Source organism: Danio rerio, chromosome 5 (genome assembly GCF_052040795.2).
Source record: "Danio rerio strain M-AB ecotype USA chromosome 5, GRCz13ab, whole genome shotgun sequence".
NCBI classification, from domain to species: domain Eukaryota; kingdom Metazoa; phylum Chordata; class Actinopteri; order Cypriniformes; family Danionidae; genus Danio; species Danio rerio.
This window is the reverse complement of record NC_141025.1, coordinates 13,440,885-13,453,143: the sequence shown is the minus strand read 5'-3', so window position 1 is coordinate 13,453,143 and position 12,259 is coordinate 13,440,885. Positions and strand designations below refer to the sequence as shown.

Here is a 12,259-nt window from a genome sequence, read left to right as displayed (position 1 = left end):
AATTATAACTTATATATAAATATAAATAAAAATAAAAATAAATAATAAAATTAAATATAAAATATTATTTATTGGTTCATTTGTTTTTCTGTAAATATTTTCCCTTTTTTCATTTGTAATGTTGCTCAATTAATAATAAAAACTTAATTTATTATTGTACAAATGTTTATTTTGCTTACTTAAATCGCATATAAATAATAACATACCAAAATATATTGCTTTTGAGTATTTTGAAACGGTTTAAACTCTGTTTTTAAACAACCATCACTTACAAAGCATTATAAAAAGTTTACTCACGGTTTGCAGTTCTGTCAGATGGCTAACGTTAACGTGCTAATGTCCATGATGGTATTTTCTGAAGGCTGAACAAAAAGTATTGTCAACAAACTTTTAAAACAGGACGCGTCTCCTTTCCATCTTTATTTGTCTTCTCGATGACAGAAACTGAATGACCAACTGCATACGTTTGCAATATATAGACACCGTCGGAGTTTAAAACAGCTTTGTTTGTTTACATTAGACGCGACGTTGACGCGACCCGACTAAAATCGCAACACGAGGCAACAGTTCAGCGCAAGTGGGCGGGGGTTAAATATAAACGACGCATGAAACGACATCACACGACATTTAAAAGTTGGTTAAATTGTGTTTGTTGATAATGAACATGTGGCGAAGCGGTGTGTCGCAGTACTGTCTCAGCAAGAAGGTCGCTGGTTTGAGCCTCAGCTGGGTCAAGTTGGCATTTCTGTGGAGTTTGCATGTTCTTCCTGTGTTCGCGTGGGTTTCCTCCTGTTGCCCCGGTTTTCCCCACAGTCCATAGACATGCAGTATAGGTGAATTGGGTGAGCTAAATTGTCTGAAGTGTATGTGTGTAAATGAGTATGTATGGTTGTTTCCCAGTGATTGCAAAGGCATCCACTGTGTAAAACATATGCTGGATAAGGTGGCGGTTCATTCCGCTGTGGCGAGCCTGGATTAATAAAGAGACTAGGCCAAAAAGAAAATTAATGATTGAATGATAATAAACATGGCTAAAATTATTAAACACTTTATTATTTATTGGACAAATAACTATAATATTGACTTTATTACTATTATGTTCCCTAAATGCCAGGTCAGTTGACATTTAGTGAATTCGCGTGATGTTTTAAGTAATCCTAGTGAAACTTATAGGCTATGGCTTTTAACTTTACAATCTGCTGACCTTATCAGTTGCGCTATATATACTGTATTTAACCTAGTAAAGCTGAATTTACCTTCAGAGTGGCTTGAATAGATAATGCACCTTGTAATGTACTTCAATGTGCAAAACAAAGCCATTTCTTAACATCATTCCTATCTCAGGCTGATTTGATTTTATTCAACTTAAAATAGCTTTATAATAGTTGTACATTTAGAAGAGACTAAGATCAAAGTTTGATTGCCACCTTTAAACATGAGACAGCGCAATTACTGGTTGTTAAGTAATAATAAAGATAAACTGTTGGAGATAACATTCAAAGCATCAGCTAAAGTCATGCATTTATATTCAGATTCAAGATAAAAGAAGAAACTTTCTGATGCTCCTGTTGACCTTATGTGGATGTTCTCACTCAGGGCCTGCTGGTCTGGTGTGTGCTGAGACACTGAGGCAGGAGGGCTTCACTGACCGTATAGTGATCTGCACCACGGACAAACATCTGCCTTACGACAGGCCTAAACTGAGTAAGGTTTGTACACAGAACAGTCCATAGAATAGTGTGGGGGGAAAAAAAGGTTTAACCATGTAACCCTGGACCACAAAGCTAGTACAAAGCTACACTATTTATTCTATGATTCATTAAATGATCCAAAATGATCTGCTTTTTCCTGTATGCCGAATATCTTTACAATATTAATTAAAGATCACCTTCCTTGATGACTTTTCAAAAATGCCATACTGTCAAAAAAAATCGGATCATATTAAAGGTGATTTTCTCAGTATTTTTAAACCTTCATATTCCAGATTCTTAAATGCTTGTATCGCAACCAAATATTGTCATATCATAAATCATACAACAGCAGAATTAATTCAACTTGTATAAATCTCAGTTTGTTATGACTGGTTTTATTGTCCGGGGTCACATATTCAGTACATGATTACATGACAATTTCTTTCCAGTCGAAAGTTTCATTCCGACACTCTGACATTGATTTGATGCTTTTCTTCAGTCTTTAGAGAGCACGGCTGAACAGCTGCAGTTGCGTTCATCTGATTTCTTTCAGATGCATGACATTGAGGTATTACTGGAGAAAGAGGTGAGGTCTTTGTAGATAAAGATGAAAAAAATAACATATAAAAACATGTAAATAACATAAACATGTAAATAAATATTGTAATCTTTCAACCATGATACAAAATACTAAGGCAAATCAGTCTGTAATACTATATTGGAACTATACCCTTGTAATACATAACATAATTTTAGGAATAATTAATTTTGTTAATAATGTAACAGCATTACAACAAATGACTTCTGAATATGTTTTTGTTGTTTTTTTTTTTACAAATGAATATTCAGAATTGCACAAATTGTCATGTTTCTGCACAGGTTGTCTCTGTGGATGTGAAGACACACACTGTGACATTTAGGGATGGGTTTAAAATGGAATATCGAAAACTCTTCATTGCCACTGGAAGCAGGTAAACATGAATACAGCTGAACTACTATTCAGGCAGGGTCCTATCATACGCCCAGTGCAATAAGGCATAACATGTTCCTAGCTCGATTTGTAGCTGTATTCAGACCAGTGCAACCCTAATTTTCATATTTTGCGCCTTGTTGTTTAAATAGCAAATGCATTTGCACCGCTTTGTGGACTCATGGCAATTCCAGTCTAAAATAGAGGTGTGTTAAGGCGCATTGTTAGCGCGTTGCTATTTTGAGAAACTAAGGGTGCTTTCACACCTGTAAATCGATTAATTTGTTCCAAAACAGGAATTAAATTTGTTCCATTGTTGCTCTTTGTTCTTGGTGCGGTTTGCTTTCAAGTTTCTAAACTAACCAAAATAGCTAAAACAAGTCCCACTCAGCTGTCATGTGTCCTTATTTTAACTTATGACGATGAGCAAAAAGACATTATAAGTGAATAGCTGCCTTTTAATTTTAAATGGTGACACCTTCAGATATCGTCAAATATAAAGCAGAGGTAAGACTTTCTCATAGATAGCAGTTGGCTTATGCATTACAGGCTTTACATTATAGAGAGAAATAACAGATAAACTAAGACTGCAGGTCGGTCAGCTTTCCTAACGGATAAACAGCTCTCGTTAATTGTTCAGCATGCTTTCACTTTCGTATTTGAAATGAAACACACATTTACCTGTTGAATGACATCCCGCCCAACTCATAATTCTCTTTATATAGCCATATATATGCCTATGACATGTCCATGATACGCTGTGATATAGCCGGGCTCAGATCGTATCGCCTTCTCACTACAATCGATCCACTCCAGAGTTCGTTTCAATTAAGCCCAAGAGCACCTCATTCAGGCGATCTTGGTGTGAAACACCCTAAAATAGACTGTGCTATTGAACAAGTCCAGCGCAGAGCGCGTTAGTTATGTGCGTACAGTATGCAGGATCAAACGATTAATACACACAGGATGTACAGCAATACACAAATATCTTTACAAATGAAAAAAAAAAAAGAATTAAAATGTTAAAAAAGTTATTATTTACTGCATATATATAAAAACCACTGCCTCCATGCCTTCTTTATGTCAGGGGGCTTTTTTCAGTTTATTTATGACAATTTGCTTTCGTATAATTTCCTTGTTATTATTAGAACTATTATTTATTATATGCATATTTATATTTCTTTTTATAAAAACTAGTTTAGGTTGGCGCCAGTGGTGTAGTGGTTAGTGCGTCGACACATGCACTCGCGGTGACCCAGGTTCGATTCTGCCTCGCGGTCCTATGCCGATCCTTCCCCTCTCTTTGCTCCCCATGCTTTCCTGTCAATACTCTCTACTGTCCTATCAAAAATAAAGGTGAAAACCCCCAAAAAATTATTATGAAAACTAGTTTAGATTTGACCATATGGGGCATAAGAATAGGATTTCAGTGAATTCAGTGGAGTGTACAACACAGTTTCTTCATCCACAAAAGTAAAAGTAAAGAGAAAGTAGAGAGGCCGAATGGAGAAGGCTTGTTCTTTATCCTTGCGCTGCAGATGGTCTGTTGAACTGTTTTCTAGCAAATTTACTGTTTTTTTGCAAATTACACATTATTTGACTGTAATATGAACTGTATTTTACTGTAGGATATTTATGCAGCATGCTACCGAATTTTACAATTGAATTGTAAAAATTATGTATATTATATGTATAAAATATGAATATTATATGGATAAAAGTATGTATATTATTTGTATAAAAAATGTATATTTTACAGTAAAGATATACATACAATTATGTAAATATATATACAGCAAGCTAAATGGTGCTGCAAATGTAAATACAGTATGTTTGCTGTAATCTATTTACAGTAAGCTACTGACAAACTGGTGCCAGTAAGTTACCGTAGATTCTATGGAATCTAATTGATAAGTGTATGATTTATTTATATTTTTTACTCTTCTTCTGCAGTTTTTTTCAAGTGACAGATTGCTATACTGAAAATAACACTACAGCATTTCAAATAATGGAGCATTTTATTAATCTGATATCTATATTAGGGGTCACCCCTCTAAATAGGGAGAAATTGTTTGCTCTGATCTGCATCTTAAATACTAATATTACTAATTAAAGTATTAGATAATACAAACTTACATGGCGACACAGTGGCTCAGTGGTTAGCACTGTTGCCTCTCTGCAAGAAGGTCACTTGTTCGAGTCCCGGCTGGGTTAGCTGGCATTTCTGTGTGGAGTTTGTTTGTTGTCCCAGTGTTGGCATGGGTTTTCTCCGGGTGCTCCGCTTTCCCCTACAATCCTATACTAAGCTAAATTGGCTGTAGTGTATGTGTGCGAATGCAAGAGTGTATGGGTGTTGCCCAGTACTGGGCTGCTGCTGAAAGGGCATCCGCTTCATAAAACATATGCTAGACAAGTTTGCAGTTCATTCTGCTGTGGCGACTCCTGATTAATAAAGGGACTAAGCCTAAAAGAAAATGAATAAATGAATGAATAAATATACATTTGACCACTTATATAACGGATCATGCCATTGTGAATGCATAATCTTGTGAATCTACAATGATAGACATGGTAAGTGTTCACACTTTTCTTGTAAAATAGGTGTTTGTTTCTACATGTGGCCTTAAAGTAAAATTAGATGCATAGTTTGACCAACAGTAACCTCTGAAATTGTTAATCAGAGGACACAGTAGGTCAGATTACAAAAAATATTCCACAAAACACTGAAAATCTTTTAAAATAGAACATTAGATTAACTGTATTACACAAAGTAACATTACCAAAAAAGTTGACCCCCCTGCACGTCACTGCTCAATTTGTACCATGGGAAAATATTTTTTGACTAAATAATGAAGTGCACAGATATATCGTTTATAACAAGTACTATACAAATAAAAATAAGAGTAAATTTAATTTTAAGCAGACATTCTGCTGATCTTAAATCTTACCAATCCAAATTGGTGAACATGCATTTTGTATTTGTAACGAGGAGACTTACACTGAGGGATCCATTATGCAGTATTTATTAGTCAAGCTTTCACTCAAACACACAATATGCACTAAAGGGCAAACACACATCCACAATAGTCTATGAAGTATCAAGACTGGCGATGAACAGACACAGAGGGGTTTACCAGGCATTGGTCGAGGGCAGGCTGCGAGTATCAGAGTCCGTGTATCAGGCGTGGGTCGTGGGCTGGCAGCGAGTATCAGAGTCCGTGTATCAAGCGTGGGTCGTGGGCAGGCAGAGAGTATCAGAGTCCGTAAATCAGGTGTGGGTCGTGGGCAGGCAGAAGGCGAAGCAGAGTCAGAAACAGGCTGGAGTAATGCACGAAGAATCAGGCAGGGAATAACGCTCAGAAATGCTGGCCGGGGCTAAACAAGACTTTGCACTGAGTGAGTGTTTGGAACTGGCTTATAAAGGGTACGTGGGTCGTTAGCTTGATTCAGAACAGGTGTGTGCACAATCAGCGTAAGTGGATGATGTAATGCTAAAAGTCCGGAGATGGCGGCCTCTGCTGGCCAGCGAGGGGAGTAACTGGGACCGAGTCGGTGACAGTATTTGAATTTAAAAGTTTTTGTTTGTTTTTTTCTTCATTTTTACAGGCCCAAACCTCTGAGTTACAAAGGTAAAGATGTGGGAAATGTATTTCACCTCCGAACGCCAGAGGATGCCAACAGCATCGTCACACTCGCCAGCAGTAAGAACGCCGTCATTATTGGAACCTCGTTTATTGGTGAGGATATAAAATTCACATTTTATGTATAAGTGAAGTGTTGCTCAAGCCACAATTTAAAGGGATTGCTATTCGAATATTAGACTTTCTGACTTTCACAAAACTTTCTGAGTTTGAAAAATCAATGGACTAATCTCATAGTTTTTGTGATGAGCTACAGTACCTGAGAGAATTTGATGAGAACTGATTTCACACATCCACTCAAAACAATTGAAAATTGAGAGATGAGTTGAAAATCACTGCATAAAAAGTAGAGGCATAGAAGCAATACCACATTCATCTGTTGAAAAAAAAAGATATTCTGAAGAATATTAGGGAAAAAATTCTTTGTTCTTTTGTTTTTTACAGAACAAAGAACAGATTTTAAATGTTTGGGTGAACTATTTCTGCTTTTTGGTGTACGTCAAGTTGTTATATATGTTGTTCTGCGTTCAGGAATGGAGGTTGCTGCAGCTCTCACAGATAAGGCTCATTCAGTGTCTGTGATCGGCATAGAGGCTGTGCCATTCCGGAAAGCTCTCGGAGAGAAAGTCGGGAAAGCTTTGATGAAGGTAAGGAAAGTGTTTTGATAAACAGATGAATGTCATGCTTATATTAGTAAAGCCATATGGTTTACCTTACATATTAAAATAAAATAATTTCATTTTATAGCTTCCTTAGTAAAGATTACACGGTCCAGTATTGAATCCATTCAGAAAATCTTCAGATCTTGCAGGAGCTCTTTTAGCTTAGCTTAGCATCAATCATTGAATTCGATTAGGCCACCAGAATCTTGCTCAAAAATGTAAAAAAAAAAAAAAAAAAGTGTAAAAAATTTTCATATTTAAAGCTTGTCTATTCTGTAGCTACATCGTGTACCATAACTTCAGCAGTCACAATGATATTACCATATGTTTATCTGTATCTATATCTAAGCGTTTTCGCTGGATGCTTCAGCAGACACGAAGCCTTAGTGCACAATGCATCTACAGAATTTAGCATTTTGAACAATATGCTAATAAGTTTAATCCGAATCAATGATTTATGCTAAGCTAGGATAAAAGTGCTTCCCCCAGGCCTGGAGATCGACTGAATGGATTCAAAAATTGTAAAAATCAATGCCTTAGTGCACAATGTAACTACAGAATTAAAAATTTGCTAAGATGCTAATGGTCTAATACAATTCAATGATCTATTCTAAGCTGAGCTAAAAGTGCTCTCTCCAAACCTGGAGATCAATGGAAATTTGATTTAAAAATGATACATAAATTAAAAAATGGTAAAAATCAACTGTTTCATTTGAGGGGAGTTCACCCAGAAATGTTTTTCTCAAAAAAGTGGAGGTAATAATGTTGTAAAAAACACTTTATTACGTTTTTTGCACAGACCTATAATTTCACTTGATAAGTCGGCTGTGTATCATAAAGAGCCACGGGAATTAATTTAGTTTAATCTGTGCATTTTTGAACTCTCAAAATGTCATTAGCTGTTGACTTGGATTTTATGAATGAGATTTTTTTGTGAACTATCCTTTAAATAAAATTGGGACATACAATACTCCACCTTTAAGTGTGAATTCATGACTTTTTTTGTTTCTCTTGTCAGCTGTTCGAGGCCAACAGGGTGAAGTTCTACATGTTGAATGAGGTGTGGGAGATGCGAGGGCACAATGGACAGGTATCATGAAAGTGAGAGAAACGGGAGTTCAGTGAAGTTAAGACTCTCTCTCTCTCTCTCTCTCTCTCTGTTTCACTCTCTCTTTCTCTATCTTCTTACTGTAGAGAGATTAATTAAACCTCTCACAGTATGATTCGCTGTGAATATTTTAATCACAGCAATTGCAATAATGTATCTACCCTTGGTTAAAACTCCACAAACTAATAACACAAGTAAACACACACTCAGTGAAGTAAATGTATAATTGACAGTATGTCATATCTGTTATGAATTTGCTCTTTTGATAAATGTCTTTCTGAAAAATGTACTGAGATTTCTATTCTGTATTATACAAGTCAAAGTGGTAATGTGAAACTGAAATATTTTGACTTTATTTTAATAGCTCAAAGAAGTGGTTCTAAAGAGTGGCAAAGTCTTAAGAGCTGACGTCTGCGTCATTGGCATAGGTGGGTCAATGAAATTACACATGCATGGCTTCTCAATTTTGTCAAATATATTTCTCTCCCTATATAAAAAGTACTTAAAATGTGGAACTTCAATAGAAATTGTGATACTTTTTTCAGGATTCTTTGATAAAGAGAAGGTTGGGTTTGAAATCTTTTTCGATGTCACTTTTGATCAATTTAATGCATACTTTAAAAATGGTGTCGAAATTATTGGCATGGAAACTTTACAGCTCATTTCAATTAAATAAGTACCACTGAAATAAAGTAAAATAGTAAAGTAAATGACTAAACTCATTTGTTACACCATTGTTTAAATCAGTGGTTCCCAAAGTGGGGGTCGCGGGACAATAACCGGGTGTTTATGAAAACCTTAGTGATTTACAAAACTTAAATAAATTTTATTTAACTATTAGCATTACCATATTTTATCCATAACCCACAAAATATAAAAATAGTAGGTAATAGTTACATAAAAAAGCAACAACATGCAAATGAAAAGCAATTAGCCGTGAAATTAATATGATTGGTGTGTTTACGTTAACAACGATTAAATGATTAACAACAATTACAATTAACAACACATCAATAGCGTCAGATGCAGAAGATTGATATTATAGCACCATGTAAACTTTTTGACACCTTTATGGAAATCAAATACATTAAAAATAAATACAGGCCACAACTGAACATTGAGATCGATCTCGTGAGTGACGGTCTCCAAAATTAAACCAAGCATAGACTTGTGCTGAAAACGTTCTGCCCGCTAGTCTCTTCAGGTGAGGTCAATATAAAATTAAACAAATTAATAAATGACTGAAAAAAAATTATTGTTAGACTGTTGCACTTTTTTGTGTTGTCAATATGCTCGTGTTTATTTAAGTGAAATATGGGAGTCACTGGCATTGTTATTTTGTAAGTCGCGGCCTGAAAAGTTTGAGAACCCCTGATCTAAATCATAGGTCTCAAACTCAATTCCTGGAGGGCTCCAACTCTTTTTTTTATTTATTTATTTTTTTAGATTTTTATTTTTGGCCTTTTTTAGATAGGAAAGTATTAAGACAGGAAGCAAGGTGGGAGAGAGAGAGGGGGTAGGGAAATGTCCTCGAGCCGGGATTCGAACTCGCGAAGCCCTGACGTGCTACTGCACCATATGTCAGCGCGCAAACCCCTAGGCTATTGCGCCGACGAGGGCTCCAATCCTAATCAAACACAGCCCATCCAAATAATAAAGGTGTTCAAGACTATTAAGCAGGTGTGAGTTTGAGGTGGTTGGACCTAAACTATGCAGAGCTGCGGCTCTCCAGGAATTAAGTTTTAGACCATTAATCTAAATGATGTAAATGACTGAACCATTGTTACAGTGAAAGTGTATGTGCATGTGTTTAGGTTCAAGTCCAGCCACAGCATTCCTGAAGCAGAGCGGGGTTCACATAGACTCTAAAGGATTCATCCCAGTCAATAAGGTTCAGTCATTCTCCACTGTACTGCTCCATATGCACTGTACACCTGTTTTTGCATCAAAGAACACATCAACATCTGCTAGCATTCAGAATAGGTGCCTGTTTTTGTAACCTGTGCTAATTAGCTCATGCTTGTTTCTGCTGTATCAGTGCTAAATTAAATACAATGATAATGAGTTCATCGGGCTGCAAAGGACAAACTACATAGTGTGTAAACCTACACCTTTACCTTTCAGACCATGCAGACGAACATAGATGGGGTGTTTGCTGGTGGTGACGTGGTCACGTTTCCTCTAGCTCTACGCAGCAATAAGAAGGTGAACATACCCCACTGGCAGATGGCTCATGTACACGGTGAGACCTGTAGCTCTATCTGTCTATCACTAGCAAACCATGACAGCTATTCTAGGAAATGATAAAAACATGTTAACACTTAATAGTAAAAGGCTAAACATGGTAGCAATGTCTGTTTCTATCATTAGCATGCTAACAACATGCTACAATTATGCTAAATTATGCTATCAATGATATAAAATGTTATTTGTATTCTACCAACATGATAAAGCATGCCAGCAACATAGTAAATCATGGTAGCAACTTGTTAAAGCATTATAAACATGCTAACACCGTTAAACCATTACATTTGGTAAAACATGCTAATGACATGTTAGTGTCAGGTAAAAGCATGTTAGAAACACACTAGCAAACATGTTGGAACTCCTACCCATGTACTTACAGCATGCTAACAACGTGTCAAAACATGTTACAACATGTTAATGTTAAATTATTGCTACAAATTATTAAATTCAGTTATGTCCTAAAATATGCTAGCAGTTTGGTAGCATCTTGCTAAATCTATCTATCTATCTATCTATCTATCTATCTATCTATCTATCTATCTATCTATCTATCTATCTATCTATCTATCTATCTATCTATCTATCTATCTATCTATCTATCTATCTATCTATCTATCTATCTATCTATCTATCTATCTATCTTTTACTAGGATGCTAATAACATTAAAACACAATACTAGCAGCATGTTATGCCAGCAATAGATTAAAATGTGGTAGCAACTTGTTAAAGTATTATAAACATGCTAACATCATTAAACCATTACAGTAACTTGCCAAAACATGTTAGAGACATGCTAACAACATGATAAACATGGTAGAAATACATTAGTAACTTGTTAAAGCAAGTTAGAACATGCTAGAAACTGGATACTGGTAAGCAACTTGCTAAAACATCTAACTATCACTAGCACGCTAACAACTTGTTTAAAAATGCTACAAGTATACACAATTTTGCTATCAGTGTGATAAATGCTATTATTATACTAGCAGCATGATAAAGTACGACAGAAACAGAGTAAAGTGAGGTAGCAACTTGTTAAAGTATTATAAACATGCTAACATTGTTAAACCGTTAGAGTAACTTGCTAAAACATCCCAGTGACATGCTCTCTACATGATAAACAAGTTAGAAATACACTAGCAACTTGCTAAAACATTTATCTATCACTAGCATGCTAACATCATGTTACAAATGTACAAAATTTTGCTAGCAATGTAACAAAAATGCTATTAATATACTAGCAGCATGATAAAGTTTGCTAGCAACTGAGTAAAGTGAGGTAGCAATTTGTTAAAGTATTATTAACATGCTAACATCATTAAACCATTATAGTAACTTGCTAAAACATGCCAGTGACATGCTAGCAACATGATAAACATGTTGCAAATACAATAGAAAATTGCTAAAACGTGTTAGAACATGCTAGAAACTGGACACTGGTAAGCAACTTGCTAAAACATCTATCTATTAACAGCACACTAACAGTTTGTTTAAACATGCTACAAATATTCAAAACATTGCTAGCAAAGTGATTTAAATAATGCTATTTATACTAGCAGCATGATAAAGTGTGCCAGGTACCGAGTACAACGTGGTAGCAACTTGTTAAAGTATTATAAACATGCTAACATTCTTAAACCATTACAGTATCTTGACGAAGCATGCCAGTGACATGCTAGCAACATGATAAGCATGTTAGAAATTCATTACCAACTTGCTAAAACATGCTAGAAACTGGATACTGGTAAGCAACTTGTTAAAACATCTATCTATTACTAGCATGCTAACAACATGTTAAATCATGCAAAATGCTGCTATCAATGTAATACAAATGCTATTAGTATACTAGCAGCATGATAAAGTATGCCAGGAACAGTGTAAAATGTGTTAGCAACTTGTTAAAATGATTATAAACAAGCTAACATCATTAAATTATTAT

At 35.5% G+C, this 12,259-nt stretch overlaps 1 protein-coding gene and 1 long non-coding RNA gene across 10 annotated transcripts in view; one reads left to right on the top strand and one right to left on the bottom strand.

The window, feature by feature from the left end:
- LOC141385764 (uncharacterized) overlaps nt 1-568 on the bottom strand; it is a 64,218-nt gene extending 63,650 nt beyond the window's left edge. For both annotated transcript variants that reach the window (XR_015491011.2, XR_015491010.2), the window contains exon 1: nt 298-568. This is a non-coding gene — a long non-coding RNA (uncharacterized LOC141385764). The remainder of the gene's footprint in view (nt 1-297) is intronic.
- Nucleotides 1-12,259, top strand: part of aifm3 (AIF family member 3) — a 64,828-nt gene that overhangs the window by 47,028 nt on the left and 5,541 nt on the right. For 5 of the 8 annotated variants that reach the window (XM_087250989.1, XM_087250988.1, XM_087250987.1 and 2 more), the window contains 9 exon segments: nt 1,597-1,709; nt 2,191-2,277; nt 2,571-2,662; nt 6,268-6,398; nt 6,834-6,949; nt 7,983-8,054; nt 8,437-8,500; nt 9,887-9,963; nt 10,197-10,314. In XM_087250989.1, the coding sequence (XP_087107115.1) occupies nt 1,597-1,709; nt 2,191-2,277; nt 2,571-2,662; nt 6,268-6,398; nt 6,834-6,949; nt 7,983-8,054; nt 8,437-8,500; nt 9,887-9,963; nt 10,197-10,314 (870 nt within the window). 8 annotated transcript variants of the gene reach the window in all.